At 44.9% G+C, this 14,180-nt stretch overlaps 1 protein-coding gene across 2 annotated transcripts in view; it reads right to left on the reverse strand.

Moving 5' to 3' along the window:
- CCHR1.PART0H6orf118 (chromosome chr1.part0 C6orf118 homolog) overlaps positions 1-14,180 on the reverse strand; it is a 1,239,312-nt gene that overhangs the window by 751,418 nt on the left and 473,714 nt on the right. For both annotated transcript variants that reach the window (XM_044069560.1, XM_044069550.1), the window contains exon 6: positions 4,552-4,676. In XM_044069560.1, the coding sequence (XP_043925495.1) occupies positions 4,552-4,676 (125 nt within the window). The remainder of the gene's footprint in view (positions 1-4,551; positions 4,677-14,180) is intronic.

Genomic DNA, 14,180 nt, shown 5'->3' on the forward strand with positions numbered 1-14,180 from the left:
GGTTATGAACCTGTTCCTCTAGCATGTTCTGTTGATTGTGGTAATGAGGTTGAGGTCTCTGGAGTGTGTGGTGCGGAGGGATTGGGATTTCTTTAGATGCAGCATTTCTAACAGAGCTGGGTCAGACATGGCTTTGTAAGTCAAGTAGAGATTGCCTCTAAGTAGGTGATATGAGACAGAGAATAATTGGTGGTTTTGAGTCTGTCCATATAGGAGAAGTGTTTAAGGCCTAGGATCCTCTTTGTGAGGTGCTTTTGCAGCCTCTCCAGTTGTTGCAGGTATCTAGTAAGGCACTTGCCAAATGGGACATTGTACTCGATGACTGGTCTAATAAGGGAAGAGTCGAGGGAGGCAATGACCTCTTTCTTCCTGGATGCAAAAACTCTTAGTAATGAGAAGTGCCACGTAGAAGAACTTTCTGACCACAGTGGTAATGTGGTGGTCAAAAGAGAGGTTGCTGTCAACCTGTGTTCCCAGATCTCTTATAACACCTTCTGTGTTCAGTGGACTACCATCAGTGTAGTAATTCGTGGGAAACTTTTTTTTCCAAAAGCGGATGGCGACACATTTTTTGGCATTCAGCTTAAGGCCATGGTTCTGACACCAGTCGTTGGTCTTAGTGAGGCCTTTCTGTAGGATGTCAACATCACTTGGGGAGTTAATAATAGCTCCCAACTTGCAATCGTCTCCAAACTTTGTCAGCCAGAGTCCCTTCATGTTGGCCTGGACTTCAGAGAAGTTGATACCGAACAGGAGAGGACCCAGTACCGAACCCTGTGGGACTCCACTCGTGACTGGTCAGCAGTCTGACTTGGCGTCAGCTACTTTCACACTGTGGGATCTATCTGTGAACCAGTTTGCAACCCACCTAGTGATATAGGGGTTGATGCCTAGCTTAGTGAATTTTTCTGATTCCTGAGTGGGGAATGGTATCAAAGGCCTTGGTCAGATCAAGGTAGGCTGTATTAACCACCTTGCCTTCATCCACAGCTCTGGTGACTGACCAAAGAAGTCGACCAGGTTGACCAGGCATGATCTACCCTTCACAAAACCAAACTTTGTGGAATCCAGAGTTTGAAGTTTCCTTATGTCCTTGTTTATTAGGTCTATGATGATGTGTTCCATAGCTTTGCATATCAGACTCGTCAGGCTAATGGGGCAATAGTTCCCAGAGTCTGTAGTCGCTCTTCCTTTGTGGAGAGGGATGACTGTAGCAGTGCGCCATTCGGTAGGGACAAAGCCTGAGGTGAGGCTGTGATTGAACAGGACACACAGGTGAGGTGCCTGTTCACTCTGTAGTTCATGTAGAACACAGCCAGGGATATTGTCAGGTCCCACAGAAACTGTATTCATGGCCTTGGACAGTTCTGTTTTAACCTGTGCAGCAGTAATACTGGGTGCCTGGCAATCTACTGGTACTGTGATTGGTCCTTTGGGGGGAGAGGGGTAAAGCGGGCACTGAATCTGTCGGCCAGTACATTGGCAATATATGTTGGCTCGGTATAGGAGGTACCATTGTGCAGTAGCTCACAACAAATCTGGGTATTGCCATGGAGACTATAGAAGGCCTCGTGGTTGCCTTTACCATCTGCTGCAATTCTGTTTTCATAGCTAGCTTTATAGGATTTTATGAGGGATCTCAACTTTTTGTTGAGGCTGATAAGGGAGTTTCTCCAGTCTTGGGCTTCACCTTATTCTGCATCACTTTCCTCCTTCTGTTGTAGAGTTTGTTTATGGCAGGGGACCACCAAATTGGCTTCCTTTTTTGGAGGAGAGCATCTTGGTTCTGTTGGGTATGGTGAGATCCATGCATTTGTATATGTGTTTGTACAGTGCATTGGTGTATTATTCGACAGTCATGCAACTATTGTCCATTTGCATGGGTGCCGTGAAGTTAGCCACCTCTGTTTTTAGGAACCCAAAGTTAGCTTTGGAGAAGGTTTTCACGGTGGTTACCTTTGCTGGTGGGGTGGGAGGGATGTGGATTTCCAAGGTGATTAGTTTGTGGTCAGATCTAACCAGGGAGGAGTTGACTACTGGTGTAGAGAAACGGTCGCCCATGTTAGTAATGACAAGGTCAAGGGTGTTGCTACCTCTAGTGAGGGTAACAACGAGCTGGTCCAGGGCATTAGAATTAATGAATTCCAGGAAACACTGGGCAAGTGCATTCCCAGTTAATGGAAGGGTAGTTGAAGTTATCCAGTATGAGAGTGTTAGGTTGGGCTCTAATATTCGACAGGGTGCTTAGGAACGTGGAGTGTGGAACATATATATATATATATATATATATATATATATATATATATATACATACACATATATTTACGTGTACATACACATACACACACAAACACACACACACGTGTGTGTGTGAGTGTGTGTGTGGGTGTGTATGGGTGTGGCATGTTTTAGCAAATGCTCATAAAAGTGAACACTGTTTTTGCTGTTTTTCTGCCTGCGAAATGGCAGCTCATGATTCAATCTGGGAATTTGCCCTTTCCCTGTAGTGCAATCTTGGAGTTGGCGTATATAATTAGCAGTGGTGTAGAGTGTGAAGGGATGCTTCCCCCCTGCAAAAACTTCAATTTTTCTTTTTCTTTTTATGTGTATGTGTATGTGTATGTGTATGTGTATGTGTGTGTGTGTGTGTGTGTGTGTGTGTGTGTGTGTGTGTGTGTGTGTGTGTGTGTGCGCGTTTGAGTATTCAGTCTTTTTAGATCAATATTTAACATTCTTTCACTCAGACTGAGACAGTGAGACACCCCTGCACACACACACACACACACATATATATATATATATATATATATATATATATATATATATATATATAGTGGATATAAAAAATTACTCACCCCTGTTAAAATGCCAGTTTTTTGTGATATAAAAAAATGAGACCACAATAAATCATTTCAAAACTTTTCCCACCTTTAATGTGACCTGTAACCCGTACAATTCAATTGAAAAACAAACAAATCTGTTAGAGGAAATAATATATATATAAAAAAAAAAAATACAATACGATGGTTGCATAAGTGTGCACACCCTTAAACTAATATTTTTTGTGTGTACACCCCCTTAAACTAATACTTTGTTCAAGCACCTTTTGATTTAATTACAACATTCAGTCTTCTTGGGTACACACCTGCCATCAGTAGGATTTTCCTGACATTTGCTCAGTTGCCTGCTACAGCAAAGGCCATGCCGTGAAGTTAGCCACCTCTGTTACAAAGCATCAAAGTGATCTCATTGTTGAATGGTATCAGTCAGGAGAAGGGTACAAAAAAAATTCCACAGCATTGGATATACCATGTAACACAGTGAAGACAGTCAACAAAAAGTGGAGAAAATATGAGACAACACTGATATTGCAAAGAACTGGACGTCCCTTTAAAACTGATGAAAAGACAAGATGAAAACTGGTCAGGGAGGCTGCCAAGAGACCTACAGCAACACTGAAGGAGCTGCAGGAACTTCTGGCAAGTACTGGTTGTGTACTACATGTGACAAGAATCTCCCGTATTCTCCATATGTCTGGACTGTGGGGTAGGGTTGCAAGACGGAAGCCTTTTCTTACACAGTAAAATATCCAGGCCCGGCTAAAATTTGCAAAACGATACATAAAGTCTCCCAAAAGTATGTGGTAAAATGTGTTATGGTCTGGTGAGACCAAGGTTGAACTTTTTGGCCACAATTCCAAAAGGTACGTTTGCCGCAAAAACGGCACTTTGCATCAACAAAAGAACACCATCCCCACAGTGAAGCATTGTTGTGGCAGTATTATGCTTTGAGGTTACTTTTCTTCGGCTGGAACTGGGGCTTTAGTCAAGGTGGATGAAATTATGAACAGTTCCAAATACCAGTCACTTTTGGCCCAAAAGCTTCAGGTGTCTGCTAGAAAGATAAAGAGGAATTTCACATTTCAGTATGACAATGACCCCAAGCATACATCCAAATCAACAAAAGGATGGCTTCACCAGAAGAAAATTAAAGTTTTGGAATGGCCCAGCCAAAGCCCAGACCTAAATCCAATAGAAAATCTGTGGGGTGACCTGAAAACAGCTGTGCACAAGAGATGCCCTTGCAATCTGACAGATTTGGAGCACTGTTGCAAGGAAGAGTGGGCAAATATTGCCAAGTCAAGATGTGCCATGCTGATAGACTCCTACCCAAGAAGACTGAATGCTGTAATTAAATCAAAAGGTGCTTAATAAAGTATTAGTTTAAGGGTGTGCACACACAAAAAATATTAGTTTAAGGGTGTGCACACTTATGCAACCAGCGTATTGTACATTTTTTATTTTTTATATTTTTTCCTCTAACAGATTTGTTTGTTGTTCAATTGAATTGTATAGGTTATAGGTCACATTAAATGTGGGAAAAGTTTTGAAATGATTTATTGTGGTCTCATTTTTTTGTATCACAAAAAAACTGGCATTTTAACAGGGGTGTGTAAAGTTTTTATATCCACTGAATGAGTATATAAATATTATGTAAGTATATATGAAATAATGCCCAATATGTTAAAATGTTTTTCAGAAGAGTCCTTACTGTTCATTTTTATCTAAAGCATTTCTAGCTTCCTGCTCCAACTGCAAGACTTGATTCTTGACTTCTGTTACATCCTGGCTTTTGACTTTTGTTTGCTGAATATGCTGTAGTTCAGCCAACATCACCTATTCGAAAAACACAAACACACAATACAACATTATAGTAATTGTTAATAACTGTATCTGTTTTGTAATGCATAGTGCTTTAAGTGATAGCTTACACATTCAATTAAAGCAAATATTTCATTCACTAAAATAAGAGATGGCACTATATTTTAAAAAAGGGCTACACATATTGACTGCTTTGGTATTTTCTTTGCTTTCCATTAGGTATTATAAAAAGCAGAATGTGGCCACAATATTTCATCAACCCTAGCACGATAATAAAGTATTCTTTGCATACCCTTCACTGCTTAATTTAATTTAAAATATATTGCAGTTTTTATGTCACCATTTCACAAAACGCCACAAAATTTTGCCATATTGGACTAGTCCCTGTAAGTTAACTGGAAGACAATACTTTGATAGACAGCGCCTCCTTATGTATTGCAACCCTATACTTTAACACTGTGAATAGTTCATATAGGTAACTAATGCAGCTTAACATCTTTAAATCAAAACACTTTAAATGCAATTCACATGCATTTCTGAATTCTTAAAAAAGGGAATGAAAAAATTAGGTTTTCTTTTCCTTTCGTGTGTGTCTTCAATGAGAAAATGCATTTTTGTCATATATGTCCCACTCATAACCATGTCAACATGCACATACACAACCATGGAAACAAACTGATAGCAGAACAATGGAAATCTATCGAGTCCACCGATGTAATTCAACTTGCTGATATACATGTTCCCTCATGATCTCCTTCATACTCTTTGTCAAATATTCCACTCTTGACATTCTTGGCTGACCTATATTCAGTATTATTTCTGAATATACAGTTTCCATACCTGCACTACCTTTTCTACAAAGATACATCTCCAAAAGTCTGGTCTAACTCTTTGCCCCTGCTCTTATCTGTCTCCTCCCTTGTCCTTCTCCATTAATCACACACTTCCAAACCACCTGTCCTTTTGCTCTTTAGTATATCCAAATGATGCTTTCTTAGCCATTTGTCCTAAGAGTTGATTCTCGGTATATCAGAGTTATGTAACTGTAACTAAGCATCTGTGTTGCCCATTTTCATTCTCCCGCTACTGGTGGGTCTCAGATCCAACCATGGATCTCGCTCAGCCGCATTCACTTAGATTTTCAGATTCGACTCTCATACTCCTCCATTTACCCATAATGCTTCAGAACCCAATAATACCATCAAGTTTGATGCCCCAAAAGCAAAAAGCCTAACCTCAGCCAATACAGAAAAAAAGTCAATAGAAAGGATAGGGGCTCAAACAGGAGCAGGGGTTCCAAAAATAAAACTCTGTCAGGTAACTCCCAGATGACTAGGCAGGGAGAAAGAGGACAGGAAGTTGAGGAAGAATGAAACTGGACAATGCAGATGCATAGTTATGGTGAGTACATAATTAGAAGTTATGTTCTTACCATAACGTTCCATGTTAGTTGTCTTCTTCTCGCCTTCTTTCTTGCTGGATGGGTTCGGAGCCGATCCTCGGCTCCGACTGCCACTCAGCTCGAGAGCTTGTTCCACCGGCTCGAGGCTCCCCTATATCCCACAATGCTAGGCGGTAACTCCTCAGATCTCATTTGAAAGCTAAGCCCAGCAAGGAAATTCCATAAAAGGAACAAAACAAACTCCTCTAGGTCTGTCCAGGCTAGGGGGGAAGGAGGGTGGGACGCAAGAAAGAAGGCGAGAAGAAGACAACTAACATGGAACGTTATGGTAGGTACATAACTTCTAAATGTTAAGTTGTCTATCTCGCCTTCATTCTTGCTGGATGGGACCGCGTCCCTAGCACCTGGTCCCGGGTGGCCTATCGGAACAGACTCTTGAGTACAGTGGAACCAAAGTTGGCTCGGTCCCTAGAGGCCAAGTCCAACTTATAATGAGAAATGAAGGTATGGGGAGAAGCCCAAGTAGCTGCAGAACAAATCGAATCAATAGGCAGCCTATCCTGGAAAGCTATAGCTGTGGCTAAAGCTCTAGTTGAATGAGCCCTGGGTTTGGATGGCAACTGTTGATGTCTGATCTCATACACAAGGGTAATCAACGAAGTAAGCCATCTAGAGAGAGATACTTTAGAAACTGGAAGGCCCATTCTACCTTCTGCGTACAAAAAAAACAAACAAACAGTTGATCAGACTTCCTGAATTGTTTGGTCCTGTTTAAATAGTACCTAAGTTGGCGATGAATGTCTAAGCAATGTAATTTTTGTTCTGACCTGTTCGAATAATTAGGGAAGAACACAGGAAGATCAATGGTTTGATTCAAATTTGCCAGTGAAGCTACCTTAGGCAAAAAGGACGGGTTAGTACGTAAGGACACCCTATCCTTATGAAACAAAAGATAAGAGGGTCGACTACACAGAGCATGGAGTTCAGAGACTCTTCTAGCTGAAGTGATAGCTACTAAAAAGAGTGTTTTCCAAGATAGTAACTTCACTGAACATGAAGCCACAGGTTCAAAGGGGGGAAGAATTAAGGATGCTAGAGCCAAGTTGAGATCCCATTGAGGAGGAGGATCCCTGATAGGTGGTTTGAGGAGAAAAACTCCCTTTAAAAAGGCTTTGCAGAGTTTGTGAGACATAATGGAGGACTCTGAGACTCCAACATGAAAGTTCGATATTGCTGCCAATTGAACTTTGATGGTAGACGGAGACGAACCTGAGTGAAAAAGTTCGGCTAGAAAGTCTAAAACTGATTGAATGGAAGCAGTGAAAGGATCTATATTCTTTGACTGCACCCAACAGGAAAAAACGTTTCCACTTACTATGATAAATCTTCCGAGTGGAAGATTTATGAGAGGCTATCAAAATATCTCGAACTGAGCGAGATATTAGAGGAAGCCTGGCTAGAGTTGGAATTGGAGGAACCACGCTGTGAGGTTCAGAGAAGGGAGAGAGTGGTGCAACTGACCCAACTGATGGGTCAAGAGGTCTGGAACTGGGTCCAGATGCCAAGGTTGCTCCAACAGATAATGGTGGAGAAATGGGAACCAAACCTGTCGAGGCCAGTAAGGGGCAATGAGGATCATGGAAGCTTTCTGAGTGATGGCTTTCTGTATTAGCTGAGATATCAGTGGGAAGGGAGGAAAAGCATACAGAAGTCCCCAGGGCCAATCATATACTAGAGAGTCTCTGCTGGGGTGGCCTGGTTGGGGAAAGAGGGTGAAAAAATCGTCGCACTTGCTGTTTTGGGGAGTAGCGAAAAGGTCGCAGCAAGGCCGGCCCCACTTTCGAAAAACTTTCTCTAACACTGAATTCTTCAGAGACCACTCGTGAGGCATGAGAATAGCTCTGCTCAATTTGTCTGCAATCACATTGGACTTCCCGGGAATATGCGTTGCTAACAGAAACCGCTGAGAAGAAATCGCCCATTGCCACAGTCTGAGTGCCTCTCGACATAGGGGGTAAGATCTGGTTCCGCCTTGTTTGCTGATGTACCACACTACAGACATATTGTCTGTCTGAATTGCTATAGTTCCCTTGGGAAGAGAGTCTTGTAAGGCTTGCAACGCTAGAAGCACTGCTCTCATCTCTAGGACATTTATGTGCAAGTGGCACTCGAAAAATAAAAAAGACCACAGTGAAAAACTTCTCAAAAGCCGACTTCACACTTCTAAAAACTAGTGTGGTCTCCTTTAAGGCCCCTGAGCCAGTGGTAAACATTACTCAAACCGCTGAATCACTTACAAATGCCTTCTACCAGCACCTACAGGACTGCATGGATCAGGCAATCCCTAACAAAACTAAGACTCTTTGTACCAAAGGCAAGCGTCCAGTCTGGTGGACCCCAGCCATAAACAAGCTCTACAACAAAAGGAGGAAGCTACTACAAGATAGAGCAAAATCCTTGAAAGGTAAGACACCTTTGATCATTATAAGTAAAAACTAAGAGCTCTCATAAAATCATCCAAGGCAAATTTTGAGAGAAAAATCGCCAAGGACTCAAAGACAATCATAAGGCCTTCTTTAGCTATGTTAGAAACCTAGGAGGAAACTCCCAGATATGCTCAGAATTAGTTCAAAATGATGTGAAGATTACTGAACCTACACACATTGCCAACATACTGGCTGACAGGTTCAGTGCAAACTTCTCCCCAAAAGGAGAGATATCTATACCAGAGGATTGTAGCCCCCCAAACATCTCCAACGCCCAGGTGAGAACTGCTCTCTCCAAAGCAAAAAACACAGCATCCATGGGACCGGATGTGTCCCCGGCTGTGTGCTCCACGAACTCAATGAGGAATTAAACCCGCAGTTAGGACAGCTGTTTAATCTTAGCCTCACCTCAGGATACGTACCCAAGGAGTGGCACACGGCGACTGTGGTCCCACTTCACAAGGGCAGTGCCTCCACCGACCCTGGAAATTGCCGTCCCATTAGCTTGACAAGCCTTATCTGCAAAGCCATGGAGAGGATCATAATGGAACTCATAAATAAAGACATAGGGAACTTGCAGACTTTGGATCCAACCCAGTTTGGCTTTGTCAAAGGCAGATCATGCCTTTTAAACTTGGTTGACTTTTTCGAGACAGTCACCAAGGCCATTGATGAGGGAAAGGCAGTCCATACAGCCTACCTTGACCTGGCAAAGGCCTTTGACACAATACCCCACTCAGGTATCATCGAAAAACTCATCAGCTTGAATGTAAACCCATACATCACAAGATGGGTTGCAAACTGGCTAAGTGACAGAACCCACAGGGTCAGAGTTGCTGGAGCCATGTCAGACTCAAAGCCTGTCACAAGTGGTGTCCCACAGGGCTCAGTCCTGGGTCCACTCTTGTTCGGCATCTACTTTTCTGAAGTACAAGCAAACACAGGAGGGTTATGGCTGACAAAGTTTGCAGATGACTGCAAACTGGGCGCCATAGTCGAAAACACATCTGACACAGATATCCTTCAGAAGGGCCTCACAGAAACGGATAACTGGTGCCAGAGCCATGGCCTAAAGTTAAATGCCAAGAAATGCATAGTCATACCCTTCGGAAAAACAAGGTTACCCCTAGCTACCATATAGGTGGCAATCCACTAAGCACAGAAGAAGTCATCAGGGATCTGGGGACCCAGGTTGACAGTAGCCTTTCGTTTGACACTCATGTTGCTAAAGTGGTTAGGAAAACCTTCTACATTGCCCACCTGATCATGAAGGGATTCACATCTAGATCAAGGGAGGTCATCGTCCCCCTGTACTCATCACTCATTAGACCTATGATTGAGTACAATGCCCCATTCGGAATGTATCTGACCTGACACCTGCAGCAGCTGGAAAGGCCCCAAAAGTTCCTCACCAAAAGGATAAAGGGTCTCAAAAATATGTCTTATGCTGCCCGACTGAAAGAACTCCAGCTCTATTCAGTCTCATACCGCTTGCTCAGAGGTGACCTGTGCCTGACATATAAGGCCATGTCAAACCCTGATTTGATGAATATGCTTCACCTCAAAAATCTAGATCCCTCAGAACCACAAGGGCAGGAGACTTAAACCTTGACACGGTTATTAATAGAACGTGCTGGAGGGACAGATTCATCACCCAGAGACTCCCTATGCTGTGGAACAAAATCCCGGTGCATGTGAGGCAGAGCACCTCGCTGGCCTTGTTCAAGAGGAATCTTGACCAATGGATGGGGGATCGCAGATATACCCCAGGGATTACTTCAGTGTCACTGCTTGACAGAGGCACAGCAAAATAATAGGCATAGTTTTATTCAAACTAAAGGGGTGGCGAAAGCCAAATAACTATGGGCTAGGCTTATAAATGCCCTTGGGCAGATAGCCTAGTATGAACCTATGAACCTATGAACCTATGAAAGGTTGCCACATGCCTTGGACCGTCCTGCCCTGGTAATGCCCCCCACACCTGATCAGGGTGGCGTCCGTTGTCACTGTAGCAACCGGAGGGGAAGGGACGAAAGGTCTCCCTAGGTGGAGCTGGGGAGATGTGATCCACCAAGAGAGATGATTCTTGCACGATTGTGTTATCCGAATAGGATGGGACATTGGAAGTCATTGGAAAGATCATTGTGTGAAGAGCATCCATTGTAAGATTCTCATATGGAAGCGAGCTAATGGTAGAAGAGGGATGGCCGCCGCCATAATCCCTAAGACCTTCAGGATCAATCTGGCTTTGACTTTGTTACTCTGCAAGACAAGAGAGACCTGTCTGTGTATGTCTGCTATTCTCTGCTCTGTGAGTCTGGCTGACATGTTGACTGTGTCTAGATTTGCGCCTATGAAGGTAATAACACGACAAGGCAACAAGACAGACTTTTCGTAATTTATTGAAATGCCTAGTGTTTGACATGTGTGAAAAGTGTAGTCTCTGGCAAGAAGCAAAAGATGCTTGTTGGGGGCTGTAAGGAGCCAGTCGTCTAAATATGGAAACACCTGGAATCCTTGTCGTCTCAGATGAGAGGCGACCACTGCCATGCAGTTGGTAAACACTCGGGGGGGCTGTAGTGAGTCCAAAGGGCAGGGCCCTGAATTGGAAATGACTGGTTCCCAGCCTGAAGCGGAGGAATCTCCTGGAGCGTCGACTCATTCTGATGTGATAGTACGCATCCTGGAGATCTATTGAGCACATCCAGTTGTCCCGCCCCAAAAGGGGTAGAATGGACTGCAGCGTGACCATCCGGAACTTTGCTTTCTTGACAAACTTGTTCAAGTTGCTGAGATCCAAAATGGGTCTCCAGTCCCCTGTTTTCTTTGGAACCAAAAAGAATTTGGAGTAGATTCCAGATCCTTGTTGATCTGCTGGAACTGGTTGAATGGCTCTTTTTGCAAGCAGCTTTGAAATTTCTAGTGCTGCTTGCTCCCTTTGACTGGGTGGAACGTCTGGAAGGGATTTTTTGGATTGCTTTGGAATGAAAAAGAATGGGATTCTGTAGCCTTCGGAAATGATAGACTGTACCTACTTGTCTTGAGTTAGGGATAGCCAGGCTTCTGGGTACAGAGATAATCTTCCCCCGACTGCCTCCGAAGGTGGACAGTCGGGCAACACCTCAGGGATGCTGAAACGGCTTGTCGGAAAAGGTTTCTCGACTGCCCTGATTCTGCGGGCCCCCTCTGCCTCTAGGACGGTGTCTACCATTATTGTTCCCCCCTCGGCCTCTAGAGGGGAATCGACTCTGTGCGTCAAGCAAATCTCCCTGAGATTGTTTGCAGAACCACATCTTTCCCCCCTTCTGGCCTTTGGGGTAAGGCCTAGGAGGAGTAGAAAAACGGACTCTGACGGCAGAGAGAGTTTTGCCATCAGTCTCGCACCTAGTCAGGGTTTCCTTCACTTGAGAACCAAAGAGGGATGATCCATGAAAAGGGGAGTTAGTGAAGGACGCCTTGAAAGGGTCCGCAAAGTTACATAGCTGCATCCAGGCGTGCCGACGCAAGGCCACACCTGTACCTGCCGCTCTACTCGCTCCATCCGCCGCATATGAAAGGAGGTGCATGGAGGAGTTAGTTATAGAATTAAGGGTTGCCAGCTGAGAGTTCATCCTATCCTGAAAACCCGCAGCTGTTGGGTCCTTTAACATTTTGCTCGCTTCCTTGAGCAAATCCCTCTGAAGACGAGTGAAATGACACAGGTAATTCAGCGAGCGCATAGTAAAGGTCGCTGACGAGAACATCCGCTTCCCGTACCTGTCCATAGACCTAGACTCCTTGTTAGGAGGATGAACAGGCACCGAAGGATCAGCTAACTCCTTCTTGGTGGCCGCAGCCACCACCACAGCATCAACAGAGACGCCTTTGGTTAAAAATTCTTTGTCCTTGGGGGCAGTGATAAATTTTGATGGTCTCCTGGGGGTGGGTTCCACTGAGTCAGGAGCCGTCCAGGCCTTCTTTGCCACCACTTGCATGAGGGGGTCAAAGGGAGGGGACACCCAGGAGGTGGAAGGGCGAGAGCCAAATGCCTCAAGATACACCGATTCATCCTCTAAAGGGTTGAGGGCTGGCCAATTCCCCCTCTGTTTTAAGATTTCGAGGATGTCTGCAAAGGAGACATCTTCAGAGGGGGAATGAGGGGAACCTTCAGAATCCTCTAAATCAGTGTCAGAGGTGACAGACTCAGGGGAGTCAATGTGCTTCCTCTTGCACTGCCTCTTCCTAGGGGGCTTTCCTACCGGGTCAGGAGAGGCCTCGGAAGAGAAGGAGATCCCCACTGAGGATACTTGAGGAGCTGGCTCTCTACGGTCCGGGATGAGAGAGTGAGTAGAAATCACCGGAGGCACCGTGAAGGGAGGGGCAGACGGAGCCGACTGTGGAGTTGAACCAGGTTCTAACACGCTCCTCATGACCTCAAAGGCACCTCTGTCAGGCAGAGCCAGAGGTCTCCGCTCCGAAAAGCTGAAAACCTCCCCCGGCACCGACAGTGATGGCTCCGAGGCCGATGTCGGAGCCAAACTCACCAGCGCCGAAGCACCGAGAGGGAGAGCGGGGTTGGACAAGGGTCCGATGCCACTCACCCCCTCGGAGCCGACGAGGGAAGTCCGGCACTGAGATTCTTCCAAGGAAGACATCGGAGCAGACGACGGCACCGAAGAACGGTATCGGTTCCAACGCCACCACAGTCTCGGGTCAGAGTCGCCCCGGCTCCGAACTCAAAGGAGTCAGAGGAGGAACATTCTGAGTAATGGGAATAGTCCTCGACTGTTGAGTCGGACTCTGAAGCATCTGGGCCAGTGCCTCAGACTTAAGAAGTCGACTCACTACCCTCTGAAGGTCATGATCTGATAGTCTCGACGACCTAGAGGAGTGAGATCTATGGCTCCGTTCAGACAGCAATGGTGATGCTGGAGCTGAATGAACGGAGCCGATAGATGGCGATCGGGACCTTTTTCTGGAGGTCGGTTCCAACAATTTGATCGGAGCCGACTCAGCGATGTCTTCCTCGGCTCCGGCCGGAGCCGAGGAAATAGTAGGGACATGAATTCGAGAGTCATCGGCTCCGGCCGGAGCTGATGTTCGAACAGCCTTCGGAGCCCCAGAGGACGACTCAGAGACCAGAGCCGAAGGTCTGGGAGGCTTCGAGGGTTTCCCCGAGGATTGAGTCGGGGGACCCTTAGGCTTCAATAAGCCCCTTAGAATGAGCTTATTATTACGCTCCTGCAGGACTCTAGGGCTGAAGCCATGGCAAACAGCACAAGAGTTCTGCAGGTGCAAAGGTCCCAGGCAGTATACACAAGAAGTGTGACCGTCTGTCAGCGACATCTTCTGACAGCATGAGTCACACTTCTTAAAGCCTGAGACCTTTGATTCCTTAGACATGTCTAAAGAAGAAAAAAGTGTAACCACACACTCACACACACACACCGATTACACTTATTAAAATTTAAATTAAATTATAAGTAATTTAGAAAAATTAAATCCCTACAAAACACAGTCACTCCAACTACTAGGAAGGGAGGGACTGGGCCTAAAGCCCAAGGGAAGAACTCTAGTGAGTTTAGGAAAAAAAGGGGAAAACTGAACTAGGAATGGAAGGAAATTACCTAATTTATAAAATTATGAAGAAAA

The sequence above is a fragment of the Protopterus annectens genome, chromosome 1.part0 (assembly GCF_019279795.1).
Source record: "Protopterus annectens isolate FY-2018-M chromosome 1.part0, PAN1.0, whole genome shotgun sequence".
Classification (NCBI taxonomy): domain Eukaryota; kingdom Metazoa; phylum Chordata; order Ceratodontiformes; family Protopteridae; genus Protopterus; species Protopterus annectens.